The sequence below is a fragment of the Opisthocomus hoazin genome, chromosome 28 (assembly GCF_030867145.1).
Source record: "Opisthocomus hoazin isolate bOpiHoa1 chromosome 28, bOpiHoa1.hap1, whole genome shotgun sequence".
NCBI classification, from domain to species: Eukaryota; Metazoa; Chordata; class Aves; order Opisthocomiformes; family Opisthocomidae; genus Opisthocomus; species Opisthocomus hoazin.
In genome coordinates this window covers 8,035,436-8,059,165 of record NC_134441.1, presented here as the reverse complement: position 1 = coordinate 8,059,165, position 23,730 = coordinate 8,035,436, and the positions used below count along the sequence as shown (strand labels likewise).

At 40.6% G+C, this 23,730-nt stretch overlaps 1 protein-coding gene across 6 annotated transcripts in view; it reads right to left on the bottom strand.

Annotated features, from left to right (window-relative positions):
- The window catches only part of UNC5D (unc-5 netrin receptor D), a 165,395-nt gene extending 142,135 nt beyond the window's left edge, over positions 1 to 23,260 (bottom strand). For all 6 annotated transcript variants that reach the window (XM_075444704.1, XM_075444706.1, XM_075444705.1 and 3 more), the window contains exon 1: positions 22,992 to 23,260. In XM_075444704.1, the coding sequence (XP_075300819.1) occupies positions 22,992 to 23,088 (97 nt within the window). In that variant the 5' untranslated portion in view covers positions 23,089 to 23,260. The remainder of the gene's footprint in view (positions 1 to 22,991) is intronic.
- Positions 23,261 to 23,730: the final 470 nt, after the last annotated feature.

Genomic DNA, 23,730 nt, shown 5'->3' with positions numbered 1-23,730 from the left:
AGAATGGTACGGACATAGCCAGGGACTCATTCTGAAATGATTTTGCTAAAAGTGACAAAGGGCCAGATGAATAAAGCTTGTACGATGGCTTCCAACAAGGTCAGCTGTTCCCAAAGCACTAAACTAAAGCTGGTAATTCCCATGAGCGATACTTCTGGACTACAAATCCAAGCGACACTCATTCAGTTGACCTAGCAATGCAAGAAGACATACCCAATTCCCTTAACTTCTATAATCCCATTCAAGCATGCGTTGGATACTGCAAACATACAATCTTCTCCTGCAGTCAAGACAGAAAACTAATTTTATGGATTTCAGAAGAACTCTGGGAACAAGCAGGAACATAGTTTGGAAGGTTCTAAATAAAAATTCCTGGAGCTCTTCCCCCATGTCAGCAATGTTTTTATCTTTGACTGTAAATCAGTACTAGCTGGTAATTCAAAGCATAGAATTTATGTGCTCTTACACGTATATGTAGAAAATGAAGACTAATGTTTACCCAAAAGCTACTCCATTTTTAACAAAAAGCATGAAATCAGATTTGTGGGACTAATTAAGCATAAGATGACTTGGGTTTTGGTCCCTTTACACTGTATTCCAGCCTTCAGTATGTTATTGTCATCATGAGACAAAACTCAGAAATCAAACGCCATCTTGCAATTAACTACTTACAGAAGTCACACGCAATACATTTTATTCTGAGTTTATGTAAAGAACTGCAAGATCAACCATCTTCATCTGGTTTTAGATAATATTTTGCTAAAACAATAAAATACATACTAACAGAGTAACACTAATCAGTCGTTAACAAACCCCAAACAAGCAAACAACAAACACAGGTATGGCACTCTTCACGCATCAGTTCTGTAAGATGACATCCACACTCAGCTTTAAGAACATCTCATGAAGAAAACAGTCTGGCCAAATAGTTTGTTTCCTACATACCCTAAAATGATACAATTGCCAAGGACATCAGTGACAGCAATGAACGTTAAAGTAATCATTTATTTTACTAAGCACGGTGATCAGAGCCACTAAAACCACAGTATTTTGTTAAGACACAAAAAGCCAGCCAGTACTAGTTTAAACTCCTCAGAGCTTCTAGCTCTCCTATTCCATTTATGTGAAGTATTTGTCACCCTTCAGATTTGTCTTTCCGTCCTCCGTTCCTGTCAAATCCAAAGCCTGTTTGTATTTACTATTTTATTGTGAAAGGTATAGCTCACCAGTTGAATTCCAGCATTACTAACCAAAAGCCACCTATCAAGTTTTCATGGGGACATGTTATTTTTATACTTCCTAATCCAGCTTTAAAAAGTTCCAGAAATCTTTAAGTAATTATAGAAGATAAAAACAAATCTTCCATGAATGATCTATTCCATTGGTTTGCAGCAACAGTGCAAACTAAAATGTGCCAAAAAAGGTAAGACAAGGAATACAGGAAAGTGGTCTACTGAGGTATATATTTTTAATATTACCTTTTAATAATAATAATAAAACCAACCAAAACCACACACAAGGAATTAATTAAAGTCCTGTTCATAGTGGTAAGGGCTGCTTCCAGGAATTCAGAACTTTTAGAAAAAACTGACAGCAGAATCTCTGCTCTGTTACTATGCAAACCCTATGCTTATCCCCAGTGAGCCAGACATTAAAAAAAACAACAAACCAAAAAAAAAGGCAATATCCAAGCAAGGAAAAGGTATAGTAAGAGGGTAAAAACAAGTGATACATTTTTGCAAGTGGCCATTTCCCTAAACAGACATTCCCCAACAAGGCAGGGATTTTAGTTTTAATACATACACTCCATACTTGATTCACTGTTTTCTGTGCCACCTTCAGACTGTAATTTGTAACCTGCGAATGTGTCCTTTTAACCTTCCCTCAGCCTCACCACTCGCTGCCTCACCCACGCGAGCTCTGGGTTGCAGTGCACATGGCTGCTCCATCGCTTGTGATCAGAGCCCTTTTCTCAGCAGCGCTCATGGTGGTCCCACCCTGTTCAGCCTGACGCAGCCCATTTATCGGGGTGTTCAAGTTTTCCCTTTCCCCAGTTTCCTGAGGAGGACGTAAAGTGCACGCTCTGCATTTCCGGAGATTGCGGCGGGGGAAGAAATATAGCACTGGAGCTTCTCAGAAACTCGGCCTTCAAAGATCTGAATATAGCTCTACAGCTTCCAGAGTAGCCTGCTGCAAATGAGACTAATAACTTTCTTTTGTTCATGACCGAGTACATTACATCAGCAGGCTTCTAGGCCCAGCACTGGAAGACTAATTGGTTTTCACCATATATATAATAGAAAAGCTTATAACATTCTCAGTCATAACTTTAGCAGGCCAAAAAAAAAAAGTAAATAGGCCTGAGAAGTCACATGCTGCAGATGTAATTTAGGAGAGGCTATTTTTATACTTTAATTTTAATGCAATTTAACATCTTAAACTAAAAATGGTTCCTTTGAGATGCACCACAACATTCCAACGTTAACAGCTTCTCAAGTCTGAATGATAATGTGTTGAAGCTTAGCTGCGTGCCAATATTTTATTATTTAAAAAGTCATTCTCATTTAGGTTTTGATCTATTTTACGTTCCTTGACACAGATTAAGTTATTACAAAATTAATGAAAATTGTCTGCATGACAGCAGATTTTTTCTTTGGGCCTGCAAATATAATTAACCACCCACAGAAGAGACAGAAAAATGAAGAGAGGGTCTCCACTACCGACAGCTACTGCCCTACATTTTTAACACAGGGAAAAGAACCTGCTGTCAAACATGCAAATCATTTCCAAGTAATCACCTTCCCAAGGGACCATGTTTACAACAGATAAAGTAGTAACTGGGAATGCAGCAACTTTTGTTTCTATATAAGCAGGAAACAAGGCAGCATCAAAGCACTCTCTAGTGATGCTACAGCATGCAAAGTCAAGTCTGTGGCAATTTTCCCTGCCAATCACAGGATTTCCTCTGGATTTCACAGCCTTTGTAAGCCAGACCTCCTCATGAGTAGATCAGTGCTCCTCCCTTGAGACAGGCAGACTAATACCCTTTGCTTTTAGTGTGAGAAAGACGAAGAGAACTATGACAAGGACAGGCACCACACACCGCTAATAAAGCACAGAAGAGTATTGTTTATTACAAACAGAAGAAAAGTAATTTAGCTGAGCATTTGGCTTTATTCTATATTTTAGCAATCGGAAACATCCAGTTTTACCTCTCAGAAAACATAATCAACTGTGGCAACTAACAAGGCCGTAAAAAGACATGACTTTGGATCCTGTAAAGGTGTATAATTCACATAAAAATGTCAGTACACTGCATTTCACTGTTAACAGTACACCATCCTTGATATCAAAATTTAGAAACATATAACAAATGTGTTTGCTAAACTATCTTCACCTTACAGGAAAAAAAAAAAAAATCTGTAGTCTGAGTCTTGTGCGTTTGGGTCACAAACAAGACCTCAGGCGATTCCCCTCCCTAAAGCACTATCAGCCTTCACACCACCTTTCTGAATAGAGAGGGGCTCTCAGAAGTGAAGTTGTAAGGGTGATCCATAACACCCGACCTGCAAGAATAACGGAAAGTCTCCTGCCTGTTCATTAAATGGAGAAAAATAAGAGTTAAACAGATGGGTTTGTATCATGTTTTGGCATCTGGAAATGGAAAAGTCTATGGGCAGCTGGAGGATCACAGGGATAGCTTTCAGAGAGAAAGCCCATAGCACATTCAGAGCCAGGACAGTTAAGCCTAAAGACTTCTGAAGTGACTTGGTTTGGAAAGTAACCTATTTAAGGAAAAATGTAACATTCTACAGGTTCTATTAAAAAAAAAAAAGTGCTCTGTTTTGGTGTTTAGCCAGTGATATCCACTTACTGATGCAGAATTGTTTGGTGATTTAAGGCTATCTAATGAAATTCTGAAATAAAACTGTCATAAAAACCTGTGATCTGGACAGCTAATATTGAAATACACAAACTAAAACTTTTCACATATTGCCCTTTCTGGAACATGTCAGGCCTAAAGCTTGTACAGTCATCTGAAAATGAAACCAGAAACCAGTGCAGAGAAAAACCTACAAAACAAATCAATCACTGCCCATCACGGCACTGGAAAGCATACAGGCACCTGCTCCCTTGCCAGTACCTTCTCATCATGTACGTATTCCTGCAGTCCACACGACAGCCAACTGATCATCATATGTTTTCTTCACAATCTACTCCAAGTCAGATCTAAAGCCACTGTCCAAGAGATGGAATGATTTCAGTAATAACATTTTAATGAGTTACATGCTTTCTTCTTTACCCATCTCACAAACGCTGAAATCCTTCCCCAAAAGCTGAAGCTGAAAACCAAAGTTAAGAGCTTGAAATGAGGAAAACAGAGGCTCATTGTGCACAGTCACAGGAATTATGCTGATTAGAAAAACATAGATTAGAAATTGAACCCATGGCTTTTGGACAGTACCTAACCAAAGTATCCATACCCCCGACTTGCTCGTCTTTAGTACCATTTTCTTTCCATCTTACTCTCTCCAGCTTCTGGCCTGTAGTGCTCCCATTTCCTATATTGGATATATCACAGCTCACAGCAGACAAGATGAGTTTAGCCTTTAATCTAGCTACTTTCTAGGCAGGATGCCTGCATGAACTCCAATGTCATTTAAAACTGCTCAGATGTCTCCAGCATTGGTGAAGTCCATTTGTGATGGTAATACCATTAAACAGCTGTCAAGACAGATTTGAGAGAAGACAGCAGTTTAAGGTTCTAAAAAGTGTTTTTCAGCCTTTTATGAAAAACCAGGGAATCCATAAGACAAAGATATTCTTTTGAAGTTTCTTTTAGAAACGCAGGCATTGAGACATGACATTCATATTTCTGATAAGCAGTAATTTATTAGTTCCTGGCATTACTAAGAATTTCTCAAACTTTGTAAAAGCCGCATGGTTCTGTATTTTTTTTATCTCTCACGGCCAGACTGACACAAAGAACGACTGATATGGATATTCATAGGTGAAAGGCATCTATTTAGGTCATCTATTCTGCTTGCCTTCAAGTGCTGAATTATTTCTGGTAAAATATTATTTATATCAGACTCTCTGGGGCTAGGATACCTCAGAGAGCACAAAAGACATATGGAATATGTTTACCTGGACACTTAGCAACTGCAAGGCGTCTCTCCAGACCAGACACAAAAGTCACGCACACAGAGACCCTGAAAGTGTGGCTCGAGTGGCTCTGTGGCTGAAGAACACCTCTTCAGACTCAGAGAATTCTCCAGATGTCTCGGTGCTCTCTGAAGGTGAGCACAGCTCCAGACAGAATCGCACAGGGTATCAGAAATCAGACACCGTGTGGCTGGGGGGCAGGAGGGCCGGAGCTCAGGGCAGGTCTGCAGCCTCCTTCACAGCCTTACAATAACAGTTACACAGATACAGACAGCGAACACATCTTCCTGAACACGGCCTGACGGCTGGCAGCTTCAGCACACTGCGAGGTTAACCACTGCTAAGTTTTTCTAAACCTTTTTGATAAAGGACAGTTGTCAGGAATTATTTTTAGGAAGAAAAAAGTAGTAACTTACGAGATATTTATAGATAACTCCTTTCAGAAAACAGCATAAAATAAAAATTATTCTCACCTGCGTACTCAGCACCAGCCTGAATTCTATCTAGAACAGTACCCTGGAATTCACAGCACCAAACACAGTACAACAGCAAACTACATATTCACAACATGAAGCAGGTAAGGATACTTATATTTTCTGTATATGGTTTATAAATATACACACATATACATAACGCTTTATCAAAAATATTTAGGAAGACTCATCCACAGAGCTGCAGCAGAAAACAAAGCCTGATCAAAACACTGATACTGCATGAACAGGATAAGAAATTGCCACATAGCCTCCTTATGACATCTGAGGAATTCTTCTCTCCAAAGCTCTCTATTTATAAAGGTGAAAACTAGGAAAACTGTTCCTGGAAGACCACACCCAACCAAATTAAAGGTAATCATGACAGACTCAAGGGAACTTACTGTGGAATTAGTGCAAGAAGATTTAGTACATGCAACAAAACCAAACTCATGCTATAAACCTAGATGAAAAAAATAAAAGTATGTATGCTAAAATGCAAAACGAGGTGCAGTAAGTCAAAGAAAACATTCTGCTTCAGCCTTGCTGAGTTAATGATGAAAAAGAGAGGATGCAAATCTCATTGATAACTCAGCAACCCAATAAAACAAGGAAGTTGCCTTCAGACTCTCTCCTTTCCTCCTCCAAACTTAAAACCGTATGCAGTATTTGAACAACAACCGACTCACAGAAATTTGTAATAATTATAGAGAAGTTGATAAGCATACTGGCATATATCAAAATATATTTGCCAAAAATCTAATATAAAGCAGCTCTCTAATTCTGTGATCATGGCCAATACTGAGAATACTGAGGCAGCCAGTCATCTTGGGTTTTAGGTAGGTGGTGGTTTGTTTTTTTTAAAGACCACCTTTTCTAGAGTAACAGGTAGTAATATGACAAAATCTAGGTGCACAGATGAAAGACCTTGAGGTTTGAATTACTATTAATAAAGACAAGAAATGCAATTTATACAACATAATTTACAAATGTTGTGACAACTGAACAGCATGGAGTCTTGCTTTTTTGCTATTCTAGTCATGTAGAAAAACAATAAAATTCTATTTCACAGGGCAACTTAACCCCATAAATTAAAATTAGGAAAAATTATTAATAACAAGCAGTTATCATGTAATTTTATATAAGAGGTATTTGCAAAATAATCATGTCTCAAAGAAATCTCAGAATAATAATCAGCAGATAACCTATTCATGAAATATGTGTAACAGGTTTTGCAGCACCCAAGAAATCTCACTGAGAGAAGCTGGGAGCATAACCCAAACCCTCCTGAAAGATTCTGCTAAGCCGGGGCAACTCTGGGATTTCATGGAGCAGCAGACAGAGAGGGTATTCTACAATATCAGGCAAGATTATAATCTAGGTCACATGTAAAACAAACCATAAATAGTACCCTTTGTCTGCAGAATATAATATAAAATATTGAAAACCATTGTTGCAGGCCCTGTTGATGCATGTTATGGGGTGGTTTATGCCCTGATTACATACAGCCGAGTATATGAATTCCATCTTTTATTTCCTTGTCAGCTGGATTTTTTTTGCAGCTAATTGGAAGCCAGAGAACCCTGCCTATGGGAATGCCAGTAGCTATTGCAGCCTGCCTCCACTAGAATTTGTCTTCTGGAAGTATAACAAGGTCATTTTTAAAAGATGCAAATAAGCGGAGAGGGGAAAGAGGAGGAGAGTCCAACGAACAATGAGACAGTCCAGGTTATTAACTAGCATCAGATGAGAGAAAGGAGGTGGTACTATTCAGAATCCACACCTTTGCTCATTAGTCATTTCTGTGACACACAACTAAAACATAACACTGGCAACCGTGCTTTATTTGGCAAAGTGTGATGCAGGCTAGGAGCAATTTACAGGCTATAAGAAATTGATTCTCTCTTATTCTCTTGTGTATTACAAGTACAGCTCTATGAGAACACAGTGGTGTTTTTTCCTGTTTCCCCCTTGTAGAACACATGAGCAATGCACACAGTTTTTCCACCTACTATCAGGAAGTGACTATTGCTTTTACCTGAAACTTGCTTTCCATTTTCCCATCACTGTCTAATCCAACGAACTGACTCCTGAGCCTCCCCTCTGAATGCCATGTGGAACACGCTGCCACAAACATTTCGTAAGTTTCCTTCCATAAAATAAATGCAAACAAAAAAAGGTAGAATACAAGTGAATACATGTTGAAATACACCCCCCTTTCACTTCTGCTGTGTTCGAAACGAAGGCTAAGTCAAGCAGCTTACAGGCATCTACTGCAAGAGAAATCGTAGAAGAAAGAAACCAAGTAAGAGCATAGCTTCAGCACGTGCCCTTTCAGCGTTTCATTAATTCAGTAGCTTCCTAGCCTATTCCAGTGTGGAAGAAGATGCGTTTGTTTATAAACATAAGGATTTGCTGCTTAGTATTCTACAAAGATTTAGGATTGACCTAACAAGTGTACAGCTTGCCCAAACTACTGCCACATCAGATTCATTCTCTGTATCCCTACAATACTAATAAATAAGGGAGAACAACAAAGGAGGAGCCAAGGCATAAATAATTCATTTCACTTGCTTGAAGTTCAGTCTAGACCATCCCTATCTATTAAGGGAAAGACAAACCATAAAGGGTGATCAAGAGCTCTAGACGACCCATCGAAGGTAGTCTTACGCCTTACTCTTTGGCTGAGCCTATCAACTAGAAAAGCCATGTCAGAGCAGCTCTGGACGTGCTGAGTGTTAGGTTACAAGAGGGTAATCTGCTAAGAGCAAGCTAAACGGGATTTCAGTTTAAACGCTGATTTTGTTATGCGACGAAGCAGATTGTGTAGTCTCACGTTAGCATCTCTGTTATCACCTCAAGCATGGAAAGCAGACACAGAATTGGGAATAGCAAACACTGATTATAAACACAAGATTTTCTTACTGTAGCAAACACTAAATTTAATTTATGTGCTCACAAAGAACAGCCTATGAGAAGGAATACCACAAGTGGGACAATTACAGCTTATGGATTTATTGACTCCTCTTAAACAAAGAGAAGGGTGACAAAGAAGTTTTAAAAATATAATTTGATGATTTCCATAGACGCTACACAGAACAATGAAATAATAAAGCATGTTGGTGATTTCTACTGCACCCCAGCTTTTCAAATGTCGATGTATTGCCTTGTTGAATTCTGCTTAGATACACAGTTAGGTGCTATACTCCAGTGGCTGGAACACAATACTGGAGGTTTTCTTAACTGTAGCCCACTGTACAACTAGGGGAAGTCTTTTCTGTATCACTGTTTATGTTCACCCAATTATGAAGTGAATATTTGGTAGAGCCTGAATTTACCTGAGAGGTATTGACCACATTTAAGTAATGAAGTTTTTATTTCCATCCACCAAGAAGCTTGTCTATCATTTGAAAACAATCATGAAGATCAAGAAAAGTAAGGCTGTATTGTAATTAACCATACCATCAATTATATTATTTTTATTCTCATTTATCTCAAATGTCACTAATGAAAACCAAACCTTTTTGGATGCATCTTAGAAGTCACATACAGCAAATTAAGAATTCCTGAAATATCCACATATCATCCTCTAACAGCTAAGATGAAGGTAGGAAATACGTAGGCAACTCATACAGCTACCTAATTGCATAGCCTTTTAACTGTGAATCTAGAAGATCTTTTAACTGTGAATCTGGAAGATCTCTAGTTTTCTAATCAGTCCCACAAAAACCACACACAAATATGCAAGGATGTGTGTCTGCAAGAGCACTAACAGGGCTATCTAACTTTTTGAATTAAAGTCTTAAAGATCCTTGACATGATAAAAAGACACTCTCAATAGTCACCTTGTCATAGTCTTCTCTTTATTAAAATAATGTGCTTCATGTTGTTACTGAGAAATTGGTAGTGCCAAATCAGTGGAACAGGTTATGACAACAGCAATAGCCACAAGAGATTTGCTGATCTCCAGCAGAAATAGTTTAATGACAACATAAAGGTCAAAATCTGTTTTCATAAATACAGGTCATCATCTCAATACTCTGTATAGGAGTCTATTCATGGAACAGTCTAAATCTTCATTAACACTTGCCAGTGACAAGTCTGTTTTACTGAAAAGCCACTCAATAACCAATATAATACTTTTACCAAAAAAAATAAGGCTACAACCCTTTGATCAATCCTATCCACTCTACACTTCTGAGCAGGTTCTTCCAGACAATGTACCAAAGCAAAACAGTCATTTTCAAATGTATTAAAAACTATCAAGATGCAGCTACACAGCAATAAATATTCCAAAGTAATCTACATAAAAAGGGTTGCAAAGGTGACTGTTTTTAAACTGCTTAATGAAGTCCTAGTGCTACAACCGAGACAGAAACCACTGATGTATTAGAAACAGCAGCATCAGAATGCTTAGCTGCCCTGACCAAAATCTAGTTTGCTCACTAGTGTCTTGTACTTCCTTCACAAAATCAACACACTCGTATCACTGCAAGTATTCTGCATCAGTATTTCAAGGCCAGCTGGGGAATGGCTCAAATGCTGTATATAAATTATCCGCTTTTTTTCTGAATTAAAGGAGACAGAACAGGGACAAGGGATTGCAACAGAACCTTCTTCACTAACACACAAGATGCTATGTTGTAACATGTCTTTTGAGGCACACATCAGTATCAAGAGTAAAAATAATAGCTGTGTTTTATTGCTATGATACATGCAGTATCAGATGCTTGAGCAGAATTTTGTGAATTGTTTTTATTAAACTACGGAGACAGCATTTTAAATAGCCATGAAGAGTTCCTCCCACTGCTGTCCACAATGCTAGGAGATTTAAAATAAATGGAAGTGCAAGAAAAACAGCTTGGGCTTAAAACAAGTTCTTTGCTTGTTCCTAGGAAGGGAGGTTATTTTATTTATATAGATTTTATTTCCTCATCCTCATTCCCCACCTAACTGCTGTCTCTTTTCAAACTCAGATCCAACTTAATCCCACAGAGGCAAGGAAAAATAAAATCTTCAGCCTAAACCAAGAGGAAAATCACTAGAAGACAAACAAAAACGCAGCTAACAAAACATGGAACAATGTTTTCACCTGGAGCTTTTTAGATGTCAAGTACACTTTGTTGAAAATATTGGAAATTTGAAAGTCACAGAGGCTACTAGGAACTCCATGAAGTAAGCATGGTATGTGAACGCAACACATGTTGCAATAGTTAATAAACTATTTCACAAAGCTTGGTTAAATGAGAAAAAAAAATCTTGATAATAGATGGTGTTTTGAAAGATAGTATAATGTTTTCAATTCATTCCCAGCAAAAAAATATCACACTCACTAGCCCAATTTAAAGTTTTTTCAAGAATGCACTTTAGCATTACAAAGCTAAAAAAGGGATATAAAAATGGAAATGAACTGCCCTTAGCTGTGGCAGATCTCATTATAACAAACTATTGTTTATGATTTATTCCATATACACTTGACTCCCCTTTATTAAGTGATCCTCTTCTCTTGCATCATCTTATTAGACATAGGAATTTTAAGAGATTGCTTATAAGTAGCAACATGCTAGTATAGTAACATGCTTGTGTGGCAAACGAATTTTTTCTACCCTTTTTCCTCCTCCAACATAACTACAGAAAAGAATAATCAACTGTGGAAAGATCTGGATAGCTCAATGGGCATAAAAGAGGTACTGGCAATAAATAAGAATATTGCAGCCCTCTTTATGGTTTCAGACATTGCTTCACAGCCGATACCATACATGAATTTTAAGCAGCCTGCTGGGTCAGGCTAGCTCTTGAGAAGCATTACAAGCCATTATCATGCATCATCATCAGCTAGGTCTTAATAGAGAGCCTTCACCACAAAGAAATACAGCCTACTTATAGGACACTGGAGTCCAAATCACATCACTCAGTTACTCTAGAAACAGTGGAGCTTTTTGCTCTCCCAAACTTTGAGATGTCTTTTCATGTGGAATGCCTCTTACACAAGTACCTATGCAAAACTCAGCCCCATCTGAAGTCATCAGAAGCCAACTCAGAGCACAGGCTTCCCATTTTTTTTTAATCAAAGCTTATTCCTGTGCCTCATTTGGGGCTGAATCAAAAGTCATTGCTTCCCCTTCTGTTTTCTTTCTGCGTGACATGGCAAAAAGACCCACAGGGCAGCAAACTGTAGTCCTACGTGCGCAAGCCAATGTTCCGGCTGGACACATGACATGTCATTCTGTGACTGGCCAACTTAAAAAAACCCACAAGAACAACAACAAAAAGCAAGAACATGCAGTTGTTTATTCCCAGATGTACTGTGCACTGAAAAAATGAAGCAATCGCTCCCCCACCTCCATAACATCTCTTGGGTTAATGAAGCTCCTTCCCGTCTACCCAGTACAAAAAATAGCTTGATGCCCTATAAAACATTTTATACCTTTGATAAAGCATTTTAAATATAGATATTCCAAAGGGTTTAAAAAAAAAAAAAACAAACAAACAACCCACCCAAACTCCTTTGTGCGAGCTGTTAGTATTTTGTGGATTTTTATCCTGTACACTTGCAAAGAAAGCAAGGGTTAAAAATATGAACCCTAACTAGACCAAGTCCTACTTCCCAGCAGCACTTTTTCTACTTTCTCCTGTAAAGCTGCTTTAGAGGTTAAGAGTGACAGGCTAGGATGACGGAATACTGCAGGCTGCATGACAGTGCAGCAGGTTCAGTACAGCTGAGCGTAACGGGACCACAGAGTGGTTGTTATCTGTTTCCATCCTGACAGGTTATCTTTTGTCCCTACAGGACTGAGGAGACTGTGCCTGCAACTGACATTCCAAAAGCACAAAAAATCTCTCAGGAATAGTTCTGTCAGGTTCTTAATGGCTATGATTTCCTTCATGGAGGCTGTAAGGCTGGCTAACCACCACACAGTGGGCAGCAGCAGGGCTCAACTAGCTCCAAAACATTCAGTCTTTTTTTATCTTTTACATGAGGTACAACTCTCAGAGAAAGAGCAAATAGTCTACACAATGCATTTTCAGACAAGTAATAACACTTGGTCAGCAGAAAGAAGCTCCTTCACCTTTTGCCTCCAGTACAACCAGCAGATGCTGGACAACATTTATAGAGAGTATTTCAGTAACAGCACTTCCAAAAGATATAAAGGTAGAACAGTCAGTTTTCCGTAGCGTCCCTTCCCTTCACTAACATTGCTCTTGCCCTTTGAAAAAATACTAAATCTCTTGAGTGCTTTCATGTCTTCAAGGGGTAAAAGTGCTAAAGAGCACAGCTGTATTTCAAACATAAATGCACAAATCAGTTCAGGACTGCTGAAGCTGTTCTGCTGGAAATAGTAAAACCAGCCAGAAATGTCACTTAGTTACAGACACAACCTTACATCAAAGCCAGAGGTGATGAGAGCTAAGCATATTGTGGTCAACATTTACAACATTTTACCACTCTTCTCCCCTCCTACAGCGGTATTCCATCACTGCCGGACTTCTGAAGGGGGCTTGCTCTTACATTTGCCACCTTTTCTGCATTTAATGTATTCATCCAAAAAAACCCTGGTGATTCGAAACAGCAAGCTGGACGAAAGCACTAAATAATATTGGAAACTGAAAGTTCTTAAATAATTCATAGAATTCAAACAGTTTTTGAAGTACACCACAGCGTTTCAATGACCACGTAATTCAGTCTGACATCACAAGCTACAGCACTGCAATGCTAATTCGGGAGATGATGACAGCTGTAAGAGGCTGATGCTGTCTTCATTTACATGTATCTCTGGCTTGTCTTCTGAAAGGATTATGGATCTGCTAAATCCTAAATTCAGTGGGAGCATCAGTCCACCCAGACGTGGCTCAGGTAATTTCACTAAGCAAACAGTAACAATGCCTGACCACGATTCACCGGTGGCTGGCATCACTACAAACTTCTTAATTTTCACATACAACTTGGTGACATATCATGTATGCTGCTAAATCTTGTGGTAGCCTTTTGGTGAAAACATCAGCATGTAATGTGAGAATGGGAATTTATTTGCTGGGACTAATATCTATCACCATCTGTTCTCCCTTTACTACAGCACTTCCAGCTGTTCAACCTCCAGACCTTTGTGAGAGCATTATTACAGTTGCTTAAGTCAAAAGCTATAGTCCAGGCTCTGTCTAAAATCAGGAAGTTTCTCCACCTAGTACGTACTCTTCTCCCTCCACCACAGAGTTTGTTTGGGGAGGTGGAAGGAAGATACAAGTGCTCCTGTCCTATTTCTTTAAGGCATCAAATGAAGTTATACCTGTTTATCTCAAAGCAACGTAACACATCGCTGGCCACTCCTAGCCCTAAAGTTATGATGACTCAGAAGATAAGAACCCCAATCTTCAGGGCCTTTTTCTTATATGAGGGTACATCAAAGGGCACTTTGCTACTCATTTTATGAAGTAGGAGATACCCATCATACAGGTAATCCTGATTTTCATTCTTGCTATTCCAACCTCTCACCAATTCCTCAGAAGCGAAGCGAGGAGAGGTTGGTACATAATTTGTCACAATACAGCTCTCAAGCTTGAACAGTTAAGTCATGTTCAGCACAACTCAAAACAGCAAACACTACACAACCTTCATGAAGAATTAAAGAGGCACGAATAAGAGCTTGTATTCAAGTGATTGAAGCAAAGTTATCAAGCTCAAGATAAGCGAGGTACCACATTACTAACTCCCAGATTCAATCAAAATAAAGCAGGAATATTTAAATTGTAGTCTAAATTAGATCTGTAACAATCTTCATAGAAATAGGCAAACCAAGTAGCAAAGTTATCTTTGGAAGAAATCTATTAGCCGTAATGGAATGATAATCCCCTTAGATTCATTGATGCTGACAGATTAAATACTTTAAATTCATCTTTTATTTTGTTAGCTCATTTGACAGAAAATAAGTCCTGCATTTTTAATACTATAGTGGGAGTAGGAGTTTTGCTGTTACTGTGGCACATTCGGTATTAACGGAAAGCCTCTGGGTATTCAGCAGAACTATAAACTACGTTACCAGATGACAACTGGAAGCAACTAGCTTGCTGCCACTTTTAACATACTACCACTATTAGAAACTAAATTAATATTACTGAATTTGCTTTCTACTTAGGAAAAGCCTAAAAAGCTGTACTAATAACAAGAAAGAATGCATGAATAAACATGTTTTCCCTATAATAAAATGTTAAATAATACAGGGTTACTTATACTGACAACCTTTTTCTCCTAGTGTCAGGCTGGTACATCTCCAACAACGGAGCAGCCTGAAAGCTCCAAGCAATCCCTTCTCCATTCTCCTTTGAGAAACCACCGTGTTTCAGCAACAGCAAAACATTTTACAGCAATGTTTGTCAGTCCCAGGTGCAACGGTCAGATGGACTCACCAAACTTACACACAGATCCTTTGTGCTCTACGTGAAAGTCGTAGCTACAAGATTACTTATTGCTCTAGTAACAGGGACTTTCCCGGTATTTTAGTCACAAAACCTTTCAAAAAGGCTAGTTTCTTACTTCCGCTGATCAAAACTAAATGTTGAGACGTGGAAACTTTTCATGATACAAAATTATTTACCGCATAGCCCTCTGCAATAAATTGAGATGTTTGCATTCACTCAGAAATAAATCATATATACCAAGCCTAATACCATACATTGTTTCTATCTTATTATGGGTCCCCAAAACCCCAACCAAAATTGGAATGGATGCAGTGGGCAGAAAAATATGACAGATCTCCAGCATCTCACCTCATGTTACTCCATCTTAGCTTAAGATACACTAAGTCACTCAATTTTGGATCTACAGATCTGACCAACTGATTCTGCCAGGATTCTATAGCTTATAATGGTAAATAAGAGGTTTCTGCACTGCTATATTTATCACTAGAATACTTGTCAGCTACTTTCACTCTTTTTATAAAAGAGCAATTACTGATCATTTGCCTATGAACCATATAAGGAGGCTTAAAATCTTAAAAATGCATAATTACCCAGGAAAAAAAAATATTCCAGAATTAGAAAGCTATTCTAGCAAATCTAGATTTTTTCTAAATTACTAAGCTCTGAGAACTACATGATGTGCATAACAACGTTCAGAACTTGATGTGGAAGCCTCCAGTTAGGACACAGCACTACAGAGGAATAACATGCATTGAATATACACACCATCTACCCCCTTCCAGCGCGTCCACTACATTCACTGTTGATCTGCAGTGCACAGCTTTGACAGGCAAAGTGTTGTTAGTTGCTACCCAACGTTACTTTTTTATTCCAAACAGTCCATGTTCTTTACAGCCAAATTAAAAGATACAAAACAAAAAGTTCCAGCTGAAAACTAGCATTATCTATGTCAGCAGCAGTAAATACCTTACAATATATCATCAGCAGTAAATACCTCCCAAATTCAATGTTGAAATTAATGTTTCAAAGGGTAATGGCTTACCGCAGATCTTTAGCGGTTTTAAATCTGGCCTAGAACATAGCTAACCTGGAGCATCTGTCACCATAAAAGTCATAGACACATCTGTTGAACTGCAAATCAGATCAGGTTTTATATGAAAGGTTGAATTCAATTAATAGAGCAAATTTGTTTTTCTGTAATGCAATTTATTATTAGGAATGGTGCAAATATAGAAGCAATTCTGTGAATAACTGATCACAATTTATAAGAAATCTCCATGTTTGCTCTTTTTACTTTCATTGTCTGCCAGGAGTCAAGCAATCCAATTTCACACGCAGAAATGCTCACAGAACAAAAGTTTTAGATCGACAAAAGCACTTTCTACTGAAAAAAAAAAAAAAAGCATATCCAAGCAGAAGATGAGTAACTCAACACTTCTTTTAACCATGTACCGACAAGCAACCTGCATGGTATTTCACTTTCTGTGCAGTAAGTTAAAGAGCACTAAAACACACACAGAACAAAATCCAAAATATTTTGGTTTATCTTGCTACAAATAAAACTCTCATCAACGAGGAGCAGATTTTTTCAAAAAGCTTTCTGACATTCAACACAAGTTGGACATAAAAGCATGTTGAATATTTGTTTAATTCTCCGTTCAGCATAAAGGCAAAAAGCCGGTCTCCTGCCAAAAGTCAGAAGCAATTTTTAAAAAGCTTTCCTACTGTTGTTCCTATTGCTTCTTTAAAACAGGCATGGATACAAAGAAACAAAAAAGACCTCAGGTACACCATTTCCCTTCATTTTCATTACACTTTTTACATCTAGACACATTTAATAAGCTTTATCTACAGATTAATAACACTTTTTTATTGCGGCGTTTCAAGTGTTGAAGCATCCATTGGATCTTCGAAGTCTAGAAGCCATTTACAGTTACACCCAAACCCTTACTGCACAGGTACTGTACACAGGGCAAGTGAAGTTAACCATCACCTTCAAAAAAGGAACCACAAAGTCACTTTCTGCAAGGCTACAGGTCAGCCCTGGAGATGGGACTAAACTGCAGGTACATCCAAGTCCCAGCCAAGCCTTCAGCATCTCAGTTCCCTAGCCATGATGGTTACAGAACCAGGAAGGACTGGAATTACGTCATCCAGACAGTTCAGCAAACTGGACTGTCGCCTTCACAGACTGGATGCTACAGCTTCACGTCATCTCTACCTTGCAAAATTGCCTGGCATGCCGGTTAAAGGCAAAGCCTCTACTATTTTTTTCTGTGGAACAGTAGACTCACAGAGCACATATTTGGCATCTAAACTGAGCCACCTCACAGGCCAGCTTCCCCTCAGATGGCAACCTAGCCCCAGCCAGCATCAGCTGGAGGCAAAGTGGGCAACTGGCATTAGGACTTCCCATTTTGCACTGCTTTTCCATCAGAACTGTCCAGACCCAGGCTGCTTCTCCTTTTGATTGCTTGCGATAGGTTTGTGGCTTTTAAAAACCCTTCAGGACATTGTTATCTAGAAATTAAGGTCATCGGCTGCTTGTATTTTCCTCTTTCCATGACACATTAAGCAGGTTTCCAATGACATGTTCACAGCAGGAATTTCAAACATCTATGGTAACTTTCTTTTTTTTTAGCAAAATACAGAAAGGCTAGGATAGCTGAAATTATGTCTATGATGTGTGCATGCAATCTCCCATACACATTCTTGTCTGAGAAACCATATTAATTTGTTCTACCTCAGTACAGACACAGTACTGCACAAAGAATACCTTGTATAAGCAAATTAATTAGATATCTCCTATTCATCCTCTTCAATAATCCAAAAGCAAGCTAATTGCTGAATATATTCAAACCATGCTAAGCTTCCTAAAGGAAATATTTTTAACCTAAATGGAACCAAATGAACTCAGTGCATCAGGGCTTCACTGAGGTCTGTAACTTTTTAAAATTCCAAAAAGAAACAGGCAAAAAAAGCAGCAAAAAATACCTGCAGCAAAGTCAGCAGAATATTCATTAGGGAACATCACGTTTAAGTGTAATTGCCCTCCGACACGCCCTGCACGGAAGATCTACAAAGCATTTGGCACTAAGGAGTATTAGGCAAGTAACTGGACACCATCGACCTACAGCTGGCAATAACAGTTTCTTTATTAATGACATTTTTGAATGGTGTTAAAAAAGACCACAAAAGGGTTGGTGGGGAGGGGAAGATGGATGGAAACAACATTGATCACAATTACACAGGCAATTACACGGTTCACGTTACTTAGGCTTGCACATAGCATTAGCACCTTCTAATACCTACTTGCAAGCTGCCCCAAAACACGGTTTATTGACCTCTAATGAGACACAATGAAGTTCAAAAAATTTCTAGTTACAATATTCATGCTCTGAGCTCAGGCCACATGATACAATATGACAAAGTTCTTCAAAAGTATAAATAGAACATGAAACATTTCCCTATTTTATACAAATTAATCTGACCATCTGCTTCACTGCAACAACAGCAGCATCTAAAAACAACTGAAACAGCAGCCTCTGCTGTTAAAATCCTGCTCTTTTTCTCAGACTCCACCTTTCACCAGAAAGCATGACTACAAATACAGAAAAGATACACCAAGTGGCCCTGAGGAAACCTTTGCACCATAAGTAATTTTCTTTCTTAGCATATATCATACTATTTGTGTTTGCCTTCTGTAATTCACTGTGAAAATACCATCAGATTAGCTTCCATTCTGCTCTGGTGAAAATTCATATAGATACAAAGTCCTCTTACTGTATGAAGATAGAAATTTCCTTTCATGGCATGGAAATCTCATTTCACCCCCATACAGATAAGCCTTCTTCTCTACATCTGCAGAGACAGAAATTACCCATCTCTTGAGCACATATATGAAGAAGCACACGTGTATGAAGGATAAGCCAAGAAAAACCATGCCTGCAATACACTACCTTAGAGGGCAGGATTCTCCTGTCTTTCCAAAAATGAAATATTTTCAGAGATGCACGCATTAGTAAGAAAGTGCATGATGGAGGTTGTGCACACCTCACTTCCAGGACAGGATCATACGTATAGCTCTTCAAGGTTTTTGTTTGAGAAAAACAAGGAAATCTTACTGCCATTCTGATCTGTAGCATTCCAGAAATTCATAGTACGCTCTCTGTGCAAAGCAGCAATATACTCCAGCGTTATCAGAGTGCAAATCAGAACGAACCTCATAAGGATTAGTGTTCTATAACAAACAAAACTAGAGCATGTTCACGCCCAGCGTCAGTCTTGCGCTCAGTACGGATGTTCAGACTTTCCCACTCTTTCTCTGAATTATCTCACAAACTGTGTTACAACAGATTACAAAGCAATAAATGCAGAAAAAAATCAGGACTAAATAGCAGCTTTAACAAAACTAGATAATGACTTAAAAAATGATCTACACTTAGATGCTCTATGGTTCCGAAATGTAACAACTTCTGCATTGTGCACCCAGTCTTGAATTGTGCTCTTTAGAGCCTCCCCACAATTGCCTGTGGTTTTAGAGAAATCAGTTTCTCTCTCTCCAAACCTTAGTTCCTCTACCTACGAAAACAAAAGCAAGGCTATACCACACGCAGGCTGAGCCTGTATCACTAGGAAGATCAGAGAAAGTTCATGACCTATTTAGTAAACAAACCCACAAGTAAAGGAAGTTATTTTCTGAGGAGTTACAAAGTTAAATAATACAAACACTGACAGAGAACCCCACACCAGACTGTACTACGCACTACATGGTTCAAAGCAGAGCACGTGGTTTGTTATTTCAATGAATGCTTTGTCCTAACAAAACAAAATTACAACGTTATCTGAATGGAGTGATTTGAACAAAGTCAATACAAGAGATTCCTGTGGCACCCATGTCCCGCCTTAATTTGTGTTGGCTCCTGTATCATTCACTAAGAATATTTCAAGTCTACAGCTAGCTGAGATATTAATAACATGCATACTTCAAGATCAAACAAATCAATATGCTGACAAGGTGTGTATCAGTTGGGGCTGGCATGTCAGAAGTAGTTCAAACAGTAAACTGTTGAATGTACTTACAAATAATCAAACAGCCTTACTCTCAGCAGGGCATCGGGAACAGAGAAAGAGAACTTGAGGCAGTCTAATACAGCAACAGAAATGGTGTACTTTCTTTTGGATGTAGAAATCAGGACACCTAAAAAACCTCCCTACTCTGTTAATGCAGTGTAAACTCTGAAGTCGAGCTGGCCGCAGCAAATCAACCACATTCCTCAAATAAAGCATCAGTGATAGCTCTTAGACAGCTCTATGCTGGTGACAACGAAGTACATTGCAAATGCAGACAGAATTCTCAGACACACGAATGAAATCCTAGCCTGCTTACAATGAAATAAATGGAGGCTCATCTAATTTGCAGAAGGACATTATTAAACGCAAGACAAAAGGTACAGTCAGGACACAAACAACTTGCATACCAGTCCTGTCTTCGCTGCTAGATTTATTTCAGTATCAATAGTTTGCTATTTTTACCTCTCTAGAACAAGTATTGTTTCTCCAAGAGCTCTGCTGTCCAGAGGATAGTTTGTCTTCTTGGTTCCTAGATGCAGAATAATACTTTAAATATGCAGCTCTCTGGACTGCACGTGATCAGGGCATTTTATGTTAAAAAACAGTTCAAAAGGAGACATTTGCTTCAACAGCGTACTGTCCACAGACCCACCCATGTTCCATTAGGTGGCTTAGCGGAGCACTTTATCATAATAAAATCAGTAGCAATATGCAGTGGCTACCAAGCTGTACCGTAAGTGCCACTAAAAAAGGAAAATCCCTAAACAATGCTTATTTAGAACAAAACATACTCAGATCTATAAACACCATGTAACACATAGCTTTAGGCTTCAATATCAAGACGCAGAATACTAATGTTCATGTTTTACAGACATCTTTATTCAGATACATGCAACCCAAAAGTAGTTTCAATGCATCAATGAGACAATAAATATTAGCATCTCTTCTCATTTTCAAATTATCATAGCGTCTGTGCAATTTTTCCTGTCAAATAAAAGCCTGAAGCTATATATGCATATTCATTCCAATAGATTTAAAAAGCTATGTGAAAGGTATCTACAATAATTTCATTTTTCTTTAAACCCCATTCAGAACAGAATCCTGGAATACCATTTGTTTCAGAGGCAGCTTTTAGACAACTTCATAAACTAAAATCTTATAGCTCAATGGGTTGTTAACTGAGGTTAACTGCTTAAGCCAAAGCTACAAGTAAACACTATTCAACATCACAACCCGTGAAAAAATACACTGTTCTGTCTCAGAATAACATCCAAAGCCAATTCTGCTCCAGTCTAGAACTTAAAATGTCCTGCACGGCAAATTTTAATTAAATAGCTGAAACTATTTCCTTAACAGCAACAGAAGAGTCCTCCTGCTACGCACGACCTGTGGGGTGACATTTCAGATGCTGACAGGGCCTGATCTTGACCATACTTCACACAGTGCAAGAACTGCCACAGAGTTCTACCAGATGTGTCAAACAAAGGGCAATAAGCACCTATCACCACTGATTAAAATATGCGTGTGTTCTTTTGCAGTCACAGATGTTTCTTGACAAAAGTATTTAAAAAAATTAAGAAATATTACACCTCCTTCTACTCTTATAATTAATTTCACTGTTCCGTGAAACATTATTTGTTTTCAAAGAACTACCAAAAGGCCATATTTTGTCCATTACACAAAAGCCTCTCAGATTTCCCCTCTGCTGGACCAGTCATTGGGCTTGAATGAGAGGACACAGCCGATGTGGTGGCCTGTAAGGATCCCAGGAACCGTAACAAGATGTCACAATCCGCCAGCTACCTATGTATGACTTCCTATACAGGCACCAAACCCAATAAAGTATATACAAAAGGAAATGGAAGCACAGACACAAGAGGCATGCAAAGAGAGACCTCCACAGCGGGGCTAGGGTCCAAACAGTCAGAGGAATCTTTCAGGGTCTACAGAGTCTGATCGATTACTCTGTTCTGTAAACATAAGCCATCTGTAATGAACATATCATTATAGCCACTAAATACAGAAACTATGACTTCTCAACAGCAGGCATCTTCCTCCAAAAAGGGTAACATAACCCCAGACGGCCCTCCCGCCCCCGACTTCCCAGGCACTTTCAATACTTTGAGAAGTTCAGAGATACCAGCCAAGGTCTCAGGGATGCTAGGCGATGGGGAGTTGTCCTTTGGCTATTTACCCTAAAGAGATTCTTTCACTCAAGTGACTTACCAGGAAAAAGTTAAATAAAAAAAAAGGACACTGAGCATCTCAAATATCCACCTTACATACACGTAAAAAACGCACACGCTCGTGTGCGTGCACATCCAACCTCAGGCCCTTGCACTGTTGGACAGGTAATTAGATTCTCACCACTAGCAGAGGCCATTGACTCTGCAGACCCCACCATTTTGGGACAACCCGACTGGTCGCTCGCACTGCTGCCAACCTTTCCTAACGGCACCGTCCAAAGGACCCCGCGCACGCAGCACTCGGCGCTCTCCCCGCCGTCCAGCCAGCAGCCCTGCGGTGCTCGGCGGGCCGGGAGCACCAGCGCACGCACGGTCCCGCCGCAGCGCTCCCGCCCCAGCCCGACCCCGGCCGCGCCGTCCTGCAGCAACGCGCCTTCCCGCCGCCTCCCACCCTTTCCCGGGGGGGTCGGCCCGCTGTTTTTCGGAGGGGGTGTCCGCTGTCCCCTCCGCTAAGGTCCTCACGCAGACCGCAGCCGCAGGGCTCCCTCAGCAACCGGTGGGACCCCCCCCCCTCGCCCCGAGCGCGGCGCTCCCGCCGCAAACTTGCGGGCAGGGAGCTGGCAGGCGGCGGGCTGCCTCGCCGGGGGAAGGCGAGCCCGGGAGCGCGGCGGTGCCCGCTTACCTCGCAGGGCGGCCGTCCAGCTGCACAGCCCCAGCAGCAACAGCAGCCGCCGCTCCAGGCGCGGGGGGCGGCTGCTCCCCGCAGCCCCTCCGCCCATGCCGTCCCCGCAGGTGCCGCACCTCTCCCCTCCGGCCGGCGGAAGGAGCAGGGGCGCCGATCTCCTCCCGGTCCCCGCGCGTCCGCCTGGTTGCGGTGGGTGGTTGGCTTTTCCCGCCTCTCCCGGCGCGCGAGGCGCCTCACGCCCGGCGAGCCCAGGCTCCGCGCCACCGCCTCGCGCTCCGCCGACTACCGAGTCGCGGCGCGCGCCCGCAGCCCTCATGAGCCGCCCCTCCCCCCGCAGCCAATTAGGCGCACGGTGGGCGGGGTCTGACACCGCCCCGCCCCGCCCGGTGTGGGCACCGCACCGCACCGCACCGGGCCAGGCAGCGGGGAAAGGCTCCCGGCCGCCGGCGCTTGCTGCAGCCAAGGCGGGAGCGCGGGGCGGCGCGGGGGACCCTGCCCGCTCAGCCCCCCGCAGCGGCCCCGCTGTCCGCGGCCACCCGCGGAAAGCACGCACCGGCCGTCTCCCGCACCCCGCGCACACACAGGTCCTGCCATCTTTATTAACACGGCGTGGCTCTGCCATCAAGAATCCTTCTTCTTGCCAGGAGCGGCCGCGTTTCCCTCCCCCCTCCCCCCAGCTGACTGCATATAAATGTTTTTATTCTACACCCGACACGGGCGCATGACACACCCGAGC